Genomic DNA, 20134 nt, shown 5'->3' on the forward strand with positions numbered 1-20134 from the left:
TTTGGGGAGAGCCCACAAGACCTTACTTCTCATTACAGTTCCGAAAATTATGAGACATCAAAGTTTTAATCTTAGAAATAGAGGCCAATAAGATGAAAACTGAAACATTTTGACCATTTTAAATGGATATAGATTTGTCTGTCATCTTAATAAAAATAATAAACTAAGAGATTTTAAAAGCTGACCAACTGGATAAATATAAATGATAAAAAAAATCAAAGGGCCCAAAATTAAACCGTGTGAAACACCAGACAGGATTAATTTACTCTGCTTATGAGTGAGAGCGAGAGATGATCTAAACCAACTTCGTGACATCCAAAAGATTGTCATGTTTGGAGCAGAAAAATTTATATTTGATAGAATAAAAAGCAGCACTGAGATCAAGCAAGAGAAAGAAATCCAAAATCTGAAGCTATTAACAAATCATTTGTGACTTTATTTAGAGCAGTTTCTGTTTTATGTAACTAAAAGTACCTGATTTTTAAAATGCTTAAAAAGATCGATAGTAAGGTGTTTACATTACTGGGAAGCAACGATGAAAAAAAAAGGTTAGAGTTAGGATAAGACAATTTCAGACCCCTCCATGATTCCTAAGTGGGAGAACTTGCAAAATAGCAGGGTGTTCAAATACTTATTTTCCTCACTGTAAATATACCGTAATTTCGCACCCAAATATACGGCACCCACTGAATTTAACAAAGATTTATTTTGAACATAAATAAGCTGCACCTGTCTATAAGCTAAACTAATTAACTTTACACAGGCTTTAATGAAAGATAGTGTCTGTTACACGGCTTGTATCTAAACAGTAGCCTACCAAGAAAGTCATTGTGTCATTGTTCACTGTCTTCCTCCTTCCTTTCACAACAATTTCTCTCGAGAGTTTATCTTTTGGCATCGTCGTGCGTTTAAAAATCACCATCGGTGAAGCTTTTCTCCCGATGCCGTGCAGCTCAGAATACAGGTGAGGTGTGTTTTTTCATGCCCGGTTGTTTTTAGCGTGTCGAATGATTCGCATTTCCTGTTGACAGTCCGAGTGAGCGGCAGGTCAAATGTCAGAGGAACCTCATCGCCCGATTCAGTGGGAGCGCATCTGATTTAATATAAAGAGTTTCATTGGATCACCTTAACCTGTTTGGCAATTTGATTGGTCTAATGTTATGGGGCTCAGTTTTTTGGCTTGAAGCTTGTAAAAACCCGCTAAAACCCAGGAAAAATCCATAAATTAGCCGCTTCATTGTTTAAGACGCGGGGTTCAAAGTGTGGGGAAAAAGTAGCGGCTTATAGTCTGGAAAATACGGTAGTCAGAATCTGTATTTTTATTTATCAGGCATGATAAAACACCAGTAACACACCAGTTCACACAGAATCATTTATTATTTTAAGAACAGCTGGAGTCAAACTAGGAGTGAAAACAGGGGTTAACTAAGTTAGTAGGGATAGAGGCAAGTATAATAGTGGTAGCTTTTATAAGTGGCACATTTTACTAATGTAGCTAAAAGAAATTTGAAAGAGGGGAACTAAAATATGGGTCAACTAAAAGAGGGAATAGAAAAGGGTAGAAGGAAGGGTAGCAGTTAGAAATTAAGAAATACAGTAATCGTTTCGATGTGCGAAAATCTGCTAAGTGGCAACCTAACATGTATACTGTACAGCAGATCTGGGCAAACTACAGCCCGCGGGCCACATCCGGCCCTTTGTACGTCCCTGTCCGGCCTGTGTGAGGCCAATCATAAATTACAGGGATGCACCGGAAATTTGGCCACTGAAAATCTTCGGCCGAAATACCTAAATCACCGAAACAACACGTCAGAAACACAATTATAATGACGCAATTTAAAAGCGCAGCCAGCACACGGTTATCTGGATAAGAGCAACATGTCTGCGGTGTGGACTTATTTCAATATCTCGGAGAAAGGCCCACGGATAGCGATGTGCAAAACATGCAATGCTGAAATTTCAAGAGGGGTGTATTTGCAAAGAGTTTCTCCACGTCAAGTTTAATTTATCACCTGAAATTGAAACATCCCAATTGCCATTCTAAATATGAGAAGAACGCGGCGCAGAAAAGTAAAGTCAATCCGAGCATGCGCACTCTGCCTGTAGCGGACGTTTTTGAAAAGGCAAGAAAGTTTTCCAGTGATGGTGCCAAGGCAAAAGGCATAACACAAAATCAGTGGTCGCCAGTGGATCGACGGGTTAATCTTTCAAACATTCCCGTGGATCCCGAAAATTAATAATTATTATAATATAATATTATTTATTACACGGCTCTTCTTAATGCTGTAGATTAGAACGTTCCATTCGCTTGAATGGGCTTCCAAATGTTCGGCAGTCAATTATTTTCGGTTAACAGACCGCTGCTAATAATAATTGACCGATGTCTGTATGTCAATGTCAATACTATGAATGGTAACAAATAAATAACAATAATTTATAATAATAAATAAAAAACTTTTGTAGTTGAATTATTCTTTGAATTGCAGTGCATTGATTTTAGTGAGGTTAGTACTCACTCATAGCCATAAATGCAATGGTTCTAATAATTGACAATCTTTTCTTTCGGTGTTTCGGTTTTGGCCTTGGTTTCCTCATTTTTGGTTTTGGTTTCGGCCAAGAATTTTCATTTCGGTGCATCACTAAAATATTATCGTTGGTGTGGCCCTCTGACACAATGAAGGTTTCTCATGTGGCCCCTTGTAAAAATTAATTGCCCACTCCTGCTGTACAGTATACAGAATACCTGTATATCTTAAGACTTTATAAACCTTATCGACACTCGACAACCTTTCCTCTGCTATTAAACACTTTTTTTAAACCTACGTAATATTAACAAAAAAATGTAATATAGGTACTCGCCAGTGAAGATACAACCTGACTGATGATGATCTTGAATTTAGTGTGCAGTACTAATGATGATAAAGATGATGACGATGTAATTAATGTAGTGCATACCCAAGAAGAGCATTACAGCTCTTCTGAAAGCTTAATTTTTCAGGCTAAAAAAATGCTTGTTTTACCGCAAAATGAATTAAAATAACTCAATATTGCTACCTATATACGGCAAAATCCCGCGATACAGCGAAAAATCCGCGAAACAAAATTAGATCTGTTCCGTGTAAAAACTCGCGTTACAGTGACACCGCGAGAGCTGAACCGCGATGTGGCGAGGGATTACTGTAAAGAAAACTATTGCAAAATTGTTGTGAGACAGGCATGTTGTGTGTTTATCCAGCCTTATGTAGCTTAGGTAATACACTTTTTAACACTCAAACTATTTTTTGTAGATACTTTGTAAAATGAAGGTGAAAAGGTGTAGTGTGTCTATTGTGCACTATAACATACTCAAATCCAAGCGCTTCTGGAACTACTCACTTTGTACTCTTTACTTTGGAGAGATCCCGTGTCGGAATTTACACTTATCCAAGACATTGAAGAGAATCTTTTTAGAGAAGGATTGCGGCTGCATTTTGTCGTCATTGAGCGTGTGTTTCTTATAGGCTGAGGTCTAAAGGCGATTTCTGAGAGGGAGGAGCGCGAGTGAAGCTCTGAAAGCGGAGACTCGGAGCGCGCGCACTGAGACGAGTCCTGACGCGCGCACGTGGGAAGCGAGACTCCCGGATCGGCGAAGCGGCGCGCGTGCGTGCGTGTGTGTTTGGCTATTTACTGTCTGGATCCGCACACGGAATTCTGTGGTGTGTTGCACTGCTGTGTTTTGTTGTGTTGTATTTGTGTTTGTGCGTGTGTGTGTGTGTGTATGAGTGTGTGGAAAAGACAAGAGATGGGCGGACAGAAAGTCTCGCGCAGCAGAGTGAGATTCCTACCGGATATAAAGTACATTGGGAAATAACGGAGCCTCTCACGGGAAACACAGGATTATTCTCAGTGCGGAGCTTTACACCAGCAAGTGCACGCGCACATAGTGGGTATTTTTGGCCTTTCGTGATTTTTGGTTTGAATGATCTCTGTCAGTGTGTGGGATTTAAACCGGAATGCAAAAGCGCGAGGATCAAAACGAATAATCGGTATGAGGAAGTAAAACAGCGGCGCGCCTGTTAACATGGAGCTGCGGAGGCTTTACTGTCTCATCCTCAACACACCGTTACTGCTGTACGGAGAGGGTGAGAGCGCGCGCACGCGCACACACACACACACACACACACACACACTGGTGTGTCTCGCACTTTTAATAGTAGTTTTATGGGTTTCTCCAGAAATATATTTAGTGCAACCTTACACACACGCATTCACCTAGAAATGTTCTCATTTGGTTAATTTAAATAAAATAAATGTTTGGGCTGTACATCGACATACTGTATTTGTGTGTGTGTGTGTGTGTGTGTGTGTGTGCGTCGTAGCTGCCTTTACAGAAGTGCCCACAGATGTGAGTGTGTGTGAGGGTGAGGACGTGGAGATGCCGTGTGCTTTTCGTGCCGTTGGCGTGTCTCCATTTGCTCTAGAGATTCAGTGGTGGTACCTAAAGGAGGTGACTCCACGGGATACACATGACACACACCGAGCCAAGGTAACACACACACACACACACACATACACACTGTGAGTACATATTTGTTTATATTTGGGTACCGAACTAATGCATTCATCAGCCCTTTTACTCATGCATTAATACATTTTGCTTTATATTCATCTTTTGCTATTCATTCATCACTTCATATGTACACACACACACACAAACACACACTTTTATATGGCGTTATATTATATTTATATTATATTTGGGCATTACATAATGGTTTGTTATGAAGCTAACGACTATGTGTGTGTGTGTGTGTGTGTGTGTGTGTGTGTGTGTGTGTGTGTGTGTGTAATATAATAATGGTCTGTGCTGTGTTGAAGATGCTCACTATTTGTGTTGTTATGTTACAGGTTGCTGCAAAAGACGCTACTAAGATCAGTGTAAGTGTGAATAAACATGGATTGCCAAAGATGGTTTTAGGGTTACTATGGTTATTTCACCATTCTATTATCATGCAGCTCTGCATTAGGGGACTGAATGAATACTAAACACAGGATAGATGTGCAGCTCTCACAAATCACACACTCTTAAAACTGTACAGGGTCATTCATCAAAGCAGTTGTTCCGTTATTTTTTGCATTATAACCAATGAAGGTTCATTTTCTGAGTGTAATAATGAATTGTTCAAACAGTATAAAACACACTGTGCACTGAACATTTCCCTTGTGTAGTTTTAGTGATTGGTGTACTTATTGTACGGAATAAGTACAATAAGTACTAAATTTGTTCATGTGTAAGAATAGTTAATGATGAACTCTTTCTACTGTTTCTTGTCCTGTTGGTCTCAGACGGTACGTGTGCAGGGAAATGCCATTACCCACAAGCTCAGCCTGTCGCAGGTGAGGAAGGAGGATGAGGGTGTGTATGAGTGTCGCGTGTCAGATTTATACTCGGATGACACGCAGGACTTTAAAGTGCAGGCGACTCTTCGTGTAACCCCACGGGACAGCATGCTTGCTGAGGAGGCTGTGTCTCATATCCAAAACCGCTGGACATTAAAGAGTGCAGCACGAGCCACTAACGAACCGGATCAGGGAAAAAACCATGCAGTTCCTCCATCATCATCGCTATCAACCATTACCACAGCCTCACCACACACAGCTAATGCCTCCAACAGACAGCAGCACGAGACGGGTGAGTGATGGAGCAACAGTGCCACCACATGGTGAAAGATCATACAGGAGAGAAGCATTTTAGAGAGAGAGAGAGAGAGAGAGAGAAAGTGTGAGACAGTGAGAGACTGAGTGAGTGAGAAATAAGACATCAATGACAGGGAAAGTGATGGGAAAAGAAATATAGACAAAATTTTCTGTATTCTAACTCACACAACAATCAGCCATAACATTAAAACAGCTGCCTAATATTGTGTAATTCAGCCTTGTGCCAAAAAACAACAGCTCTGACCAAACAAAGCTTGGACTCGACTAGCCCTCTCATTGTACACTGTGGTGTCTGGCACCAGGGCATTTGTAGTAGACCGTTTGAGTATTGTATGTTGGCATCTATTGTCTGTCCAGCACATATCAAAGATACTTAGACAGATTGAGATTTTAATTTTAATTTTGGTGACTGCAACATGTCTGAAGTTGGGACAGTGGGACAGTGAGAACAAAAGGTTGGAACAGTAAGTGGTACTAAAAAGAAACAGCTGGAGGAACATTTTCCAACTAATTAGGTTCATTAGCAACAGGTTAAAGCTTTATCATGCAATGAAGTCATATGAAACTCTGCCATCTTCTCTGGGCACAACGCTCATTTGAAATGTACTTAAGCAAAGTGGAAAACTGTTCTGTAGTCAGACAAATTGAAATTTTTGGAAGCTGCCTCCTCTGGACTAAAGAAGAGCCTGGCTTGTTATCAGTGTTCAGTTCATAAGCCTGCATCTTGGTTGGTAGGGGAGTGCATTAGTATATATGGAATGTGAAGCTTGCTCACCTGGAAAGGTGGTATACTTACAAAGAACATATTTATGTTTAATCACCACATTATCTGTGTAAAGCTGCTTTGAGACAATGTTCATTGTTAAAAGCGCTATACAAATAAAAATGAATTGAATTGAATTGAAAGGCACTATCATTGGTGAAATGTATATACAGGTTTTAAAGCATCATATGCTTCCATTAGGAGAATGTCTTTTTCAGAAAAGGCCTTGCATATTTCAGGAAAACATACAGTGCATTTATTACAACAGCATGGCTTTCTATTAGACTAGACCAGGTTCTGAACTGGCCTGTCTGCAGTCTAGACTTCTCACCAATTGAAAATATTTATTTTTCTCAGTACTTCATGAAATGAAAAATATAACAAAGATTACCCAAGACTGCTGAGCTGCTGGAATCCTGCATCAGACACAAATGGTACAAAATTCCTCTCTCAAAACTAAAGCAGTTGGTCTTCTCAGTTCCATATGTATACAGACTGTTGTTAAAAGAAGAGGAGATGCTACACAGTGATAAACATAGCCCTGTTCCAACTTGATTGAGACCTGTTGCAGCCATTAATTTCATAATTACCTTATATATTCCTTAAAATTGTACATTTACTCACTTCAAACATTAAACGTGTTTTCTGTGTTTTGTTGTAAATAAATTATGGGTTTAATAGATTTTCTACTTTCTTCCATTCCTTCATGGTCTAGTTATAATGGTCTTATTGTAGGTGCTTTTAGCAGTGAACAGATAATTATGCAAGGATACTTGAGTGGGATTAGACAAGATGTCACAACTGTCCTTGTTACAGGTGAAGCCCAGACTGGAGAACCTTGCTAAAGCTAATACCAGTCTGCTAGAAGTGCTTTGGCTGTAAAGGGTTAGCCACTTTGACTGCTCTGCTGCTATGCAGCTTCATACACATCAAGTCTTAAAACGTGTTCCATTTAAGAATTATTGCACCCAATGTGCTGTCAGGAACCTTCAGTGCAGCAGAAAATCAGCATAGAAGTCTTGTTGCATTCCCAGATCTATCTTGAGAGAATCCTTTCTCTAATCTTTGCAAGAAGTTACTTTGACCTCATGGCTTGTGTTTTGCTTGAATATGCCTTTTCAGCTGACCTTATTTCAACTGGTTTGTGCTTTTCCATATAATGTCCAATTAATTAAATTTGACATATGTGGACTACAATCAAAATTTAGAGACATTTAAATGATAATTCTGGGTAATGGAATGCATTTAAATTTAAATGTAAAAAAAGGGTCTGAATAGTTATCCTGTTTTTGCTTAGTCACTATGTGGTGTCGTGTGTAAATTGATGTGAAAATATTTTAAAGCAGTTTACCATAAGCCTGCATCATAATGTCTGACTGTATACTTTATGAATGCACTGTAAATTATGTTGAAATTAAACCGTCTTTTCCTTTCTTCCTCTCAATTTGTACATGTCAGACATGTACACCACAACATGCTCCAGCATTAGCAGTTGAAATGACAGGTAACCTAGCAAGTCCCTTAGAATATCTGAAACAGCAGACTGCTAGTTGATCGCATTCGTTTGTACAATACAGTGGTGTGAAAAAGCGCTTCCTGATTTCTTAGTTTTTTGCATGTTTGTCACACTTTAATGTTTCAGATAATCAAACTATTTTAAATATTAGTAAAAGATAACACAAGTGAACGCAGCATGCAGTTTTTAAATAAAGGTGTTTATTATTGAGCGAAAACAAAATCCAAAACTACATGGCCCTGTGTGAAAGTGTCTTTGCCCCCTTTCAAAACTGTGGTCTATCACACCTGAGTTCTTTTCTCTCGCCACACCCAGGCCTGATTACTGCCACACCTGTTCACAATCAAGAAATCTCTTAAATTGGACCTGCCTGACAAAGTGAAGTAGACCAAAAGATCCTCAAAAGCTAGATAGCATGCCAAATTCCAAAGAAATTCAGAAACAAAAGAAAAAGAAAGTAATTGAGATCTATCAGTCTGGAAAAGGTTATAAAGCCATTTCTAAAGCTTTGGGACTTCAGCAAACCACAGTGAGAGCCATTATTCACAAATGGCAAAAACAGTGGAGAACCTTCCCAGGAGTGACCAGCGGACCAATATTACCCCAAAAGCACAGCGACGTCTCATCCAAGAGGTCACAAAAGACCCCACAACAACATCCAAAGAACTGCAGGCCTCACTTGCCTCAGTTAAGGTCAGTGTTCACAAATTCACCATAAGAAAGAGAATGGGCAAAAATAATTTGCATGGCAGAGTTCCAAGACGAAAACCGCTGCTGAGCAAAAATAACATAAAGGCCCATCTAAGTTTTGCCAGAAAACATACTGACGATCCCCAAGACTTTTGGGAAAATACTTTGTGGACTGACAAGACAAAAGTTTAACTTTTTGGAAGGTGTGTCCCATTACATCTGGCGTAAAAGTAACACCGCATTTCAGAAAAAGAACATCATACCAACAGTAAAATTTGGTGGTGGTAGTGTGATGGTCTGGGACTGTTTTTCTGCTTCGGGACCTGGAAAACTTGCTGTGATAAATGGAACCATGAATTCTGCTGTTTACCAAAAAATCCTGAAGGAGAATGTCCAGCCATCTGTTTGTGACCTCAAGCTGATGCGAACTTGGGTTCTGCAGCAGGACAATGATCCAAAAGACACCAGCAAGTCCACATCTGAATGGCTGAAGAAAACATTTAAGACTTTGGAGTGGCCTTGTTCGACTAGTTCGCCTGACCTTGAATCCTATTGAGATGCTGTGGCATGACCTTAAAAAGGCGGTTCATGCTTGAAACCCTACAATGTGGATGATTTACAACAATTCTGCATAGATGAGTGGCCCAAAATTCCTCCACAGCGCTGTAACAAACTCATTGCATGTTATCGCAAAACGCTTGATTGCAGTTGTTGCTGCTGAGGGTGGTCCAACCAGTTATTAAGTTTAGGGGGCAAACACTTTTTCACACATGGCCATGCAGTTTTGTTTTTTCCCCTCAAAAATAAAAAAACCTTCATTTAAAAACTGTGTGTTGTGTTCACTTGTGTTATCTTTTACTAATATTTTAATGAGTTTGATGATCTGAAACATTAAAGTGTCCAGCAATGTGACATGTAGATTTCCAGGAAATATATAATAAGCAAATATACACCCACCGACTTGGTGCAGACAGAACCAATGTGTTGAGACAGTAGCGCGCATGTGATCCACCTCCTGATTTGTTGTCAACAATGTAGAACATAACACCAGGTTATCTTCTAGCTTCGTCGAGGCATAAAGTTCTGGAGGTGCTTCAAGAGATTGGAGTTGCTGCTATCGCAGTAGATATGACCTTCAAACCAGAAAGACACAGCTTATATTTAACAAAAAGTTTTTGTCTTTATGCCCAACTAAAGTGAAATAATGAGCATTTTTCCACTTTGAGAAACTGATCTTGCTCTCGCCTCGACTCGCCATTACTGCCGCACAGACCTGAATACACGGAAACATGCCCACAGTGCGTCTTCTTCATGTTTACAGTGGTTATTCCACCAATCCTACAATGCGTCGCTGCTGTAAACGGGTTAGACTGTAGGCAACACTTCAGCCAAAATTAATTAATTTATAAAAGTAACGGACAACGCACCATATGGTAACGGTATTTAAAAAGTAATGCGTTACAGTAATAGTTACTGTCAAAAGTAACTGCGTTAACAGTAATGCGTTACTACACTGCCCAACACTGCTCACGAGTCTCACGAGTCCTTTGAGTCAGTAGGGATTCTGCCTTCTTTTGCCATGGAATTCCACTAGAGGGCATTCACAGAATCCTTAGAATTTTCTAAATCTGTGGACTCATGAATCCCATTCACAAGTCCCTCGGCTGTTTCATTACATGACGGACCAATCCGCTGAATCCCAGGGTTTAGGTAGATCAGCCAGGACACGTAGTCTCTTGTGTTTCTGTTTACTGAACAACTTAGTCAGCTACTTGATGCTACAGTTACTTGGTAATAACAACTTTCACCGAATGAATGGTGTAATTTACAGTTTGTATTAATCCTTAGGTTAGTTAAGGTACTCTGCATTGCTTTGCCTTAAGCCACATGAGTGAAAGCCAAATTTTATCAGCTGTTTCTATAGTGGATGGTATGAGGAGTGTTGGCTAATATAAAAAGCAGAACTGCAGATCATACAAAAATGCACCTCACAATTTCACCACTGTTATATAGCCTGTTAACTTCATTTAAAGTGTTTACTATCTAACATTCAACGTAGTTAAGAGAAAATATTCTCTTAATAATCACAAGAACATGCAGTTACTGAAATAGACTCGCAAGCAGTCAACTGTATTAATGTTTTTTAATATCTGATGTGACACAACTTAACAATTCAACATGTGACAAATATTCTGGTGTAATCTCAAAGACAGCAGATTAGAGAGCGCTATAATCTTGGAAAAGTGAACTAGCTGCAGTTTGTGTCATAGTGATAAGGATTTTGCCTGCTTTTGCAATAGTCCTTCCACTAGAGGGGGCTTTCTGAATTCTCTCAGATCCTGCTAATTCACTACGCACTATGAGTCCGACAGATCTGCTAAATCCCACGGGTTAGAGAGGACTCATATAGGATCCGTGATTTTGAGTCTCTTATGTTTCCAACCATAAAGGAAGTTTCATTAACAACTCATTCAGCTACTTTTACAGCTACAGTTACTTACTCACCACAACTTAGAAGAACTAAATGGTGTAATTTACAATTTGTATTTATACTTGTTGTTAGTAGCAAGATATCCAAGGACTCAAGTGATTTAAAGTTATTTAACCCAGATGAATCCGGATTCACTTATCTCTAGTTATCTCCAGTCGGCTGATAAGTTACTTCTGGCAAGCAATAGTAGCAAAGCCTACTGAAGATTTTATATTATAGTGACATGCGACTAATAATAAAATCATTGCATGTGTGTGTTTGTGGGTGCGTGGGGGTGGGTGGGGGTTGGGCATATGTTTGTGGTGTAAGGTCATGTGTTTTTTTGTTTTTTATATACTTGTTTAGCTGAATGTCTGTGTCTGTCTGCATCTGTGTGTTTAGCTGTATATGTTTGTGTGCGAAGATGTGTGTGTTTAGCTGAATTAATGTGTTTTTGCTAAATCTGTTTGCTGCTGCTACAATTGTTTCTGTAGGCTGGGTGTGTGTATAGTATATGTAGATGTGAGTGTGTTCAGCGATGTGACTACCAAGGGGTTGAAGCGAACAAAAGTGAAATGCTAGCCACTGATAAGTTAGTGTCTGATAAGTTAGTGTGTTTTAGCTGAATGTGTGTATGTTAAGATGGAAGTGTGTATTTAGGTGCACTCAGACTAAGGTGTGTGTATATCAGTGGCGGGGCATGCTTTTTACAACTAGTTTGGTGTCCTACATGAGTCGGTCCACCACTTGTTGATGTCATTGACATTAAGGATATATAGACCATCACAGTATAACACAATATAACAGTGCTGCATCACAGACAGATATATCACACAGTGAGAATGAATGCTTTTACTAAAGCAAGAAACACAATAAACACAATTCAACAAGTCTCCTTTCAGTGCAGCCATAGTTGCACCACCCAAATACATCTCTAGCAGAAGCCTCAATATTAAGCTTATAAAATGACCCCAGGTTTATTGTGCCTTACTGTGTATTTTTCCTGTCCATTACAGTTTTCTTGGCGATTTAAAATTAAGGCAAATTGTGTTTCTGTGCAAATTCTACAGGAAAGAAAATTCAAATGTATATATGAAAAAGCCTGAATTGTGTGGGCCAAATTTCCTCACAACATCCGGGTTTTCATGAAAAAAGCATCTTTTTCAAAATGTGATTGTATGTACTGTATTTTTCGGACTATAAGCCGCTACTTTTTTCCCCACATTTTGAACCCCGCAGCTTAAACAATGAAGCGGCTAATTTATGGATTTTATTGTGTTTTTCCTGGTTTCACAAACTTCAAGCCAAAAAACTGAGCGACATAACATAATATATGTAATCATATACACTTAATATGTGATCATATTGACAGTTTAATCTGTACTGCACCACAGTGGTTAGACTGCAGTTCAGATAGCAGATAGCTGATAAAGCATAGATTCATATCATTTAACCACTTCTGGTCACCCTCAGTCTGGGAGCTCCTTATGACCAGTGATGTTTTTGAGCCCTTTCCAGACAATGCTGACGTTGTTCTGATGCAGCTGAGCCTCCATCCTTGTCCTGTAGCATGCTTTTTTTTCCCTGATTTTCTCAGTTCTCTCTGGACAGTTTTCAGCTATTCCTTTTTTCCCGTTTTAAAAACCCTCTTCTTCTCTTTAAGGAGAGTCTTTATATCAGGGTTGATCCATGGTTTGTTGTTGGGAAAACATCGTACAGTCTTGGTGGGTACAGTATTCTCCACACAGAAAATATAGATAAAGCAATTGAACAGTTGTATTTTGCATGATGATTATTTCACACTCTACAGATGTAATGGAACTTGTTAAATGCAGAACTAGTTTATAGCCTGCATTCAGTTATAGACAGGGTTGGGCAAAGATACATCAAAATGTATTTTAAAATAAAATACCAAATACCAAAGCAACTTTTTGCACTTCTGCCATTCTAAAGCAAAGCTGGCAGCACTCATACGTCTGTTATTTGAAGCAGCTTTTGCACCTGACGCACAGCACAAGGACTCAACTTCTTTGATTGAACCTTGTGAGGTCTGTTCTGAGTAGAACCCGTCTTAGAAAACCTTTGTATGACACTGGCCACTGTACTGTAACTAAGTTTCAGGGGTTACTGGTCTTCTAATAGCCTAGGCATCTTTTTGGAGAACAACTATTATAATTCTTAATTTCTCAAAGTTAGCAAAATAAAGGTAACCAAATAAGGTACCATGTTGAACATCCTGTGGTCAGTATGAAAGAATTGTTCTCACAGCACCAAATTTTAACTGCTTTAATACAAGATACACAAATTTGTATGGTCCTGTCAAGCAGACAAAAACATAACCATGATGAATAGGACATGTGGCTTTGCATGGTTTAACTATGTACAGCTGTTATCACTTGGGGTATATTGACTTTTGTTGCCAGCTATTTTGACCATAATGGCTGTATGTTATTTTCAGAGGACAGTTAATCTGTACTGCTATACAAGCTGCACATTGACTACTCTGAATATATACAAGTTTTATTAATATAGTATTGTCCCTTGAGAGGAAATGCTCAAATGTTTGCTGAAAATTTGAGGGGTGTACTCACTTTTGTTAGATACTGTATGCAACCAGTTAAGAGACCAATATTCACAAACAGTACATAATCGTAATATCATAATAGTAACCAACCAAGTTTGCGAATGACTTATAATTGTATCCTAATTTAGTTAAAGGGCTACTTTACATCATCAACACTGACTCAGTGACAAACAAGTCATTTATAAGAAGGCAACTGATGGCACCTGTATTCATAGTAACTAATAAATCATTAGTTTGTTTATAATGAATCTAATATGTGTCAGGCAGTCATTCATGCAATGGTATGCAAAATCATGATCCTACTAAACAGCTACTTCAATTAGGGTTTTCATTTGGCAATTAAATATTTCTTTTTGATCACTGGACACCTATTTGAAAACTGCCAGCTTGCATGTTTCTTACCTTGACAACCTTCTTCCATATGGATCAATTTTCTATTCTTATTCCAACAAGTCTGGGCAACTACTGAGTAGGTACAAATCAGAGGCCACATGTTTATGGTGTCATCATGTAGACTCCTTACAAAGTATTTTACAGTATTTAAAAACTACAAAACTAGACTAAAATATTTTAATACCAAATATGAAGCCATTTTCATCAACCCTATAAAATAACAAAATTCTATTTTATATTTATATTTATGTTTACAGAGCTCAGAGATTCACAAGCTGGTGAATCTATTTTCATACAAAAAATTATTGTGCTAGCTACATTTTGTATAATGCACTGGTACTGTATCACAATATGACATAGTGACAGTGACAGAGGGAAATAGTTTTAATTGGATTTAGGCAGGAGTACTGTATGTTATCCTTTGGTACTGTATGAGGAAGTCAGGTGTGTCAGAGAAGTATGCGAGGGTGGTGCAGGACATGTATAAGGACAGTGTGACAGCAGTAAAGTGTGCAGTTAGGAATGACATACTGGTTCAAGGTCAAGGTTGGACTGCATCAAGGATCGGTTTTGAACCCTTTCCTGTTTGCAGTGGTGATGGACAGGTTGACGGACGAAGTCAGACAGGAGTCTCCATGGACTATGATGTTTGCGGATGATATTGTTATTTGTGGTGAGAGTAGAAAGCAGGTTGAGAAGAGCCTGGAAAACTGGAGGTATGCGCTGGAGAGAAGTGGAATGAAAGTCAGGAGTAAGACAGAGTACATGTGTGTGAATGAGAGGGAGGGCAGTGGAGTGGTGCGGTTGCAGGGAGAAAAGGTGGAGAAGGTGGAGGAGTTCAGGTACTTGGGGTCAACAGTGCAAAGTAATAGAGTGTGTGTAAGAGAAGTGAAGAAAAGAGTGCAGGCAGGGTGGAGTGGGTGGAGAAGAGTGGCAGGAGTGATTTGTGATAGAAGGGTATCTGCAAGAGTGAAAGGGAAGGTTTATAGGACTGTGGTGAGACCTGCAATGTTGTTTAGCGACAGTGGTATTGAGTAAAAGACAGGAGGTGAAGCTGGAGGTAGAAGAACTAAAGATGTTGGACAGGATTAAAAATGCGTTAATTGAAGAACCCCTAATTGAAGAACCCGAAAGAAGAAGAAGAAGAAGACTGTATGTTATCCTTAATAATAAAGTGTGTGCTGTACAGATATTCACATTTAAAGCACAAGATTTATCCACAAAGCCAAATAATGTGTTTTGTTGACCTGAAGAGCTCAATCAAAAAAGAGCACATCAGTATAGTGGGCTTCTGGGTGCAGCACTTCAGTAAAGACTTTAATATTTTACATGTTGTGACTGAGAGATCCTCACCTAAAGAGATCCTCTGCCAAAGCACATTTGATCTCTTATGTGTCTGTTCCTATATTGTTCAAAAAGATTGGAATGGATAGGAATCGTGTTCTTTTCTGTGTAAAGGTTTTAGAAACTGGGATTTCATACTGAAGCATTGTGATTGGGCTCACTGTTTGACACAAATAGATGGATAATCATAATTAGGAACAGGAAACTGGATTCAGGAAATTCGCAGCACATGAGAGCAGATAAATTTGAGTTCTTCTTGAGCTTTTATTGGCTGCTTCTCTTCACTAATCACATGGGTTTTAAAATAGATGATTCATTGCAAAGAAAATCAAATGGGCGTATAATTATCAGGGGTGAACTGAGAAAACAGCACCACTGGATGATGACACTGGATGAGCTGAGGGGTAGTAATCACTGAGCTGAGGGGAAGTAGTGACTGAGCTGAGGGGAGTAGTGACTGAGCTGAGGGGGAGTAGTGATATAAGAGATATATAGTAGATAGTGATGGCCAGTTTGTGTCAATTCAGTAAAACTAGTTGTAAAGTAACGCTTGTACTCCTTATATTTATAGCATTGCTGTCTGAAATGTGTTCCCTGACCCTGTTCTTATCATTAGCTCAGATTTAAAAACAATGTTGCAGGGTCTTGGATAAAGGACTGTAGGACAGCAGAATATCAGGTTTCTGTTTGATACATCGCATGATGTGTAAGCTCTAATTTCAGCTCAATCAATCTTAAAAATATTTATTTGTATTAATTTTTTTTAGGTTCCGTTGCCATGGTGACTGTGGAGCCGCTGATGGGCATCATGCTGCTGATCTTTTACACGTTCTTCTGAATGAAAATGACATCAAACAAAAAACAAATGGCAATCCTTTATCTAATAAACACCAGGACATCAAGAAACACACAAACACACAAATAACTCAGAGCAGTTTACTGCTTTAGCACGCTAACCATTAAAGAAAAGAGATACTAAAAATTTACTTTTCAGGATTTAACTAGTTTGATGATAATTGGACCATATGAGACGCATGGAAAAAAAACCCACACATGCGAGTCTAGGTGAAATAGCACTCACATCCATGTCAAACAAAAACACAAACACTCAGAATGAATGCACCTCACACATTATTAAATAAATGAATCCCCCTTATATTGTAATTTAGAGTATTTTTATTGCCTTTTTTATTTATTGTTTTATGAATTACTTTTTGCTTAGTACAATTCTACAAAGTGTTTCAATGTTTAATTTTTGCATGAGCTGTTGATCAGTTTCTCATGGGTTCATTCCTGTGTGTGTGTGTGTGTGTGTGTGTGTGTGTGTGTGTGTGTGTGTGAGTCTGTCTATCTGTCTGAATGCGTGTCTGTAATTCTTTGTATTTGTGTGTATATTTAAGTGTGTGTGTGTGTGTGCGCATGCGTGCAAGCGTGCGTGTGTTTGTGTGTTTACCAGGTTTTATTTTCACTCTGTATAAATTGTGCTATTTTTTTAAATAATTAAATGCACATGTTCATCGTTGATGTTTGTCTTTGATAACATTTATTTTTATTAAGATGGTAATCGAGTAAGTCATTCATTTATTAAAAAGTGCCATGTTGCAAATACAAAGTTCAAATAAAGTTGTTTCTTTATAATAATGTTATTGTGTATATTTTTACTAAGTTTTCAATATTTTAAAATAAGATAAAAAAATATGATTTTCTATATCAGCACATCACCTCGCTCAAATCAAATACAGCAAATTACGAATAAGACCTAAATTACTCAATTTGTGATGTAGCATGCGAGAACAAAATGTGGTACCTCTGGTACTTTTGTTCTATTAATACAATTAATATTAATTATGTAATAACAAATTAATAATACAAATGTATTTATTCAATAATCATTCATTATGTGTCACATGCATCCTTGACATATTGACCAGATGGTAATTATCACACCCGTAACACACATAGGCATAATCAATCACAAGTCAATCACACATACTCATGCATCATTAATACACTTCGAATGGACTGTGTGTTTGTCAGTTCTTACTGAGAATAGGATACTGATGGGAGACATGACTGTGTTGTGGGGTAATCACATGGTATCAATGAAATGTTATGGTTGCTATCTCTTCTTGTTTTATTAATGCTACTGCACTTTGTGGTTTTAAATATTTATCTAAGCACACAATCTCTGTTAATAAATAAACTCTTCCTTTATTTATAGCTACAGTACATAGGCTCTAAATCCTTTAAAGATGTATAAACTATATAATAGAATTTTACATTTCATCTTAATTCTTTCTTTTACACTAATTTTTTACTCTACAACAAAATAACATTTAGTATTTTGCTGTATTACAGAGATTACATGCAGCAGTCAGTAAATAAACACATACATCAGGACATAGCACAAGACCAAAAGAGACAAAAACACTTAATTAGTGTTAACACACTTAATACCCCATACCACTCCTCTGCACATGTCCAAACCATCTCAATCATGCCTCTCTTACTCTGTCTCCAAAATGTCCTACATGCACTGTCCCTTTAATAAACTTTGCATCCTTTATTTACTTCCCACCTCAGTCCCTCTGCCTGGCCAATCAGTACAAATCCTTTTCTCCTCTTTTAGTGTACAACTTCTCATACAGCACCACAGTGCCCCTGTCTGACCTATTTTCTCTCCTCCTCCTCTTCTTCTTCACCTCCATAGCTGAAGGATATTGGAGACTGTAAGGTGTTGGCAGGGGACAGTGTGTCTAGACAGCATCAGATGGTGGTCTGTAGGATGGTTTTGGAGGTGAAGAAGAAGAGAAGGAGAGTGAGGACTGAAAAAAGAATAAGATGGTGGAAACTAAAGGAGGAAGAGTGTAGTGTAAGATTTAGGGAAGTGGTCTGACAGGGGATCTGTGGTGGTGAAGAGGTGCTGGATGATTAGGCAACTACTGCAGAAGTGATAAGGGAGACAGCTAGAAAGGTATTCGGAGTGGCATCTGGAAAAAAGAAAGGAAGACAAAGAGACGTGATGGTGGAATCAGGAAGTGCAGGAGCATTCTTAGCATAAGGAGAAAGAGGTTGGCAAAACAGAACTAGGATCGTCAGATAGATGAGAAAAAAAGAGTAGTAGAGAAGAGGTGGGGGTACATGCTGGAGAGAAGGGGAATGAAAGTCAGTAGGAATAAGACAGAGTACGTGTGTGAATGAGTGGAGTGGTGCGGTTGCAGGGAGAAGAGGTGGTAAAGGTGGATGAGTTTGGGTACCTGGGGTCAACAGCAGTGTTGGGCAACGTTACTTTTAAAAATAACGCATTACAATATTGAGTTACTCCCCAAAAAAGTAACTAATTACGTTACTTAGTTACTTTTTATGGAAAGTAACGTGTTATATTACTTTTGCGTTGCTTGTATCTCTTTCACGCCTTACAGGTGTAACAGGTGTAATTGCCATTAAGAAATAAGTTATATTAGGGCAAAAGACATGTGTGGGCTGCACACCGGTGATGTGGGGGGAGAACATACCTTCGTGCAATTCCGTAAATATGACCTCGTCCTCGTCTACATCATTCTCTGCTTCATCATCAGCTTGAAACATTCTAAACACTTTTACCAAGTTCGCGCTATCTGTAGTGCTGTGCTTTGCATGCAGATTTATTTTTTTTTTTTAAGTGGTATTTTTTGCAGTTGACAAGAGCTTTTCACCAACACATAATCTACACTTAACCATTATTCCTTTCTCCTTTTCCTCCACTATTTCAAAATAATAAGAATACTTCCATCACAGTAATGTAATGCTCTGGTTTGCCATCTCCGCGTCTGACCAGCTTCTGTTCCCGCGTATGAGTGCGCGATTCTACGTGACTACGTTCATTTTAATTCAGTATTTATTTTTTTAAGCAAAATTATTTAACTGAAAATTAACTCACATTACTTTTTTAAAAAAGTAACTCAGATATTAATGTGTAAATTTATAAAGTAACGCGCTACTTTACTCGTTACTCCAGAAAAGTAATATTATTATGTAACGCACGTTACTTGTAACGCGTTACCCCCAACACTGGTCAACAGTGCAAAGTAATGGAGAGTGTGGCATTGACTAAAAGACAGGAAGTGGAGCTGGAGGTAGCAGAGCTGAAGATTCTGAGATTTTCATTTGGAGTGACGAAGATGGACAGGACTAGAAATTAGTTTATTAGAGGGACCGCGCAAGTGGGACATTTTGGAGACAAGGTGAGGAAGGCGCGATTGAGATGGTTTGGACATGTGCAGAGGAGGGACATGGGGTATATCAGTAGGAGAATGCTGAGGATGGAGCCTCCAGGAAGGAGAAAAAGAGAAAGGCCAAAGAGGAGATTTATGGATGTGGTGAAGGAAGACATGCAGGTAGTTGGTTTGAAAGAGGCAGATGTAGAGGACAGAGTAGTGTGGAGACAAATTATCTGCTGTGGTGACCCAAAACGGGAGCAGCGAAAAAAGGGAAGATGGATGGATGGATGGATGGATGGATGGATGGATGGATAGATAGATAGTGCTGCAGGTTTCTGTGGTGTTACTGAGTCGACAGGATTAGTTAAATGACGTAATGCTCACACACCACACCTCCTTCCTCAGGGCATGCCCCGTAATTACGTCAGAGAGTGGACAAAAGTAAGAGTCCATACAAAGACATTTCCTTCTAGGAAGT

At 38.8% G+C, this 20134-nt stretch overlaps 1 protein-coding gene across 2 annotated transcripts; it reads left to right on the forward strand.

Moving 5' to 3' along the window:
* Window positions 1-3560: 3560 nt before the first annotated feature.
* Window positions 3561-16979, forward strand: vstm2b (V-set and transmembrane domain containing 2B). Of its 2 annotated transcripts, none has more exons than XM_046839978.1 (5): window positions 3561-4121; window positions 4359-4525; window positions 4888-4917; window positions 5326-5671; window positions 16225-16979. In XM_046839978.1, exons 1-5 carry the CDS (start codon window positions 4061-4063, stop codon window positions 16293-16295), a joined length of 675 nt encoding a protein of 224 aa, XP_046695934.1. In that variant the 5' UTR covers window positions 3561-4060; the 3' UTR covers window positions 16296-16979. The 2 variants fall into 2 exon arrangements, with proteins under 2 accessions (XP_046695934.1, XP_046695935.1); XM_046839979.1 differs by having other exon boundaries at window positions 3561-4110.
* The last annotated feature ends 3155 nt before the right edge of the window (window positions 16980-20134 follow it).

This window comes from Silurus meridionalis, chromosome 26 (genome assembly GCF_014805685.1).
Source record: "Silurus meridionalis isolate SWU-2019-XX chromosome 26, ASM1480568v1, whole genome shotgun sequence".
Taxonomy (NCBI): Eukaryota; Metazoa; Chordata; class Actinopteri; order Siluriformes; family Siluridae; genus Silurus; species Silurus meridionalis.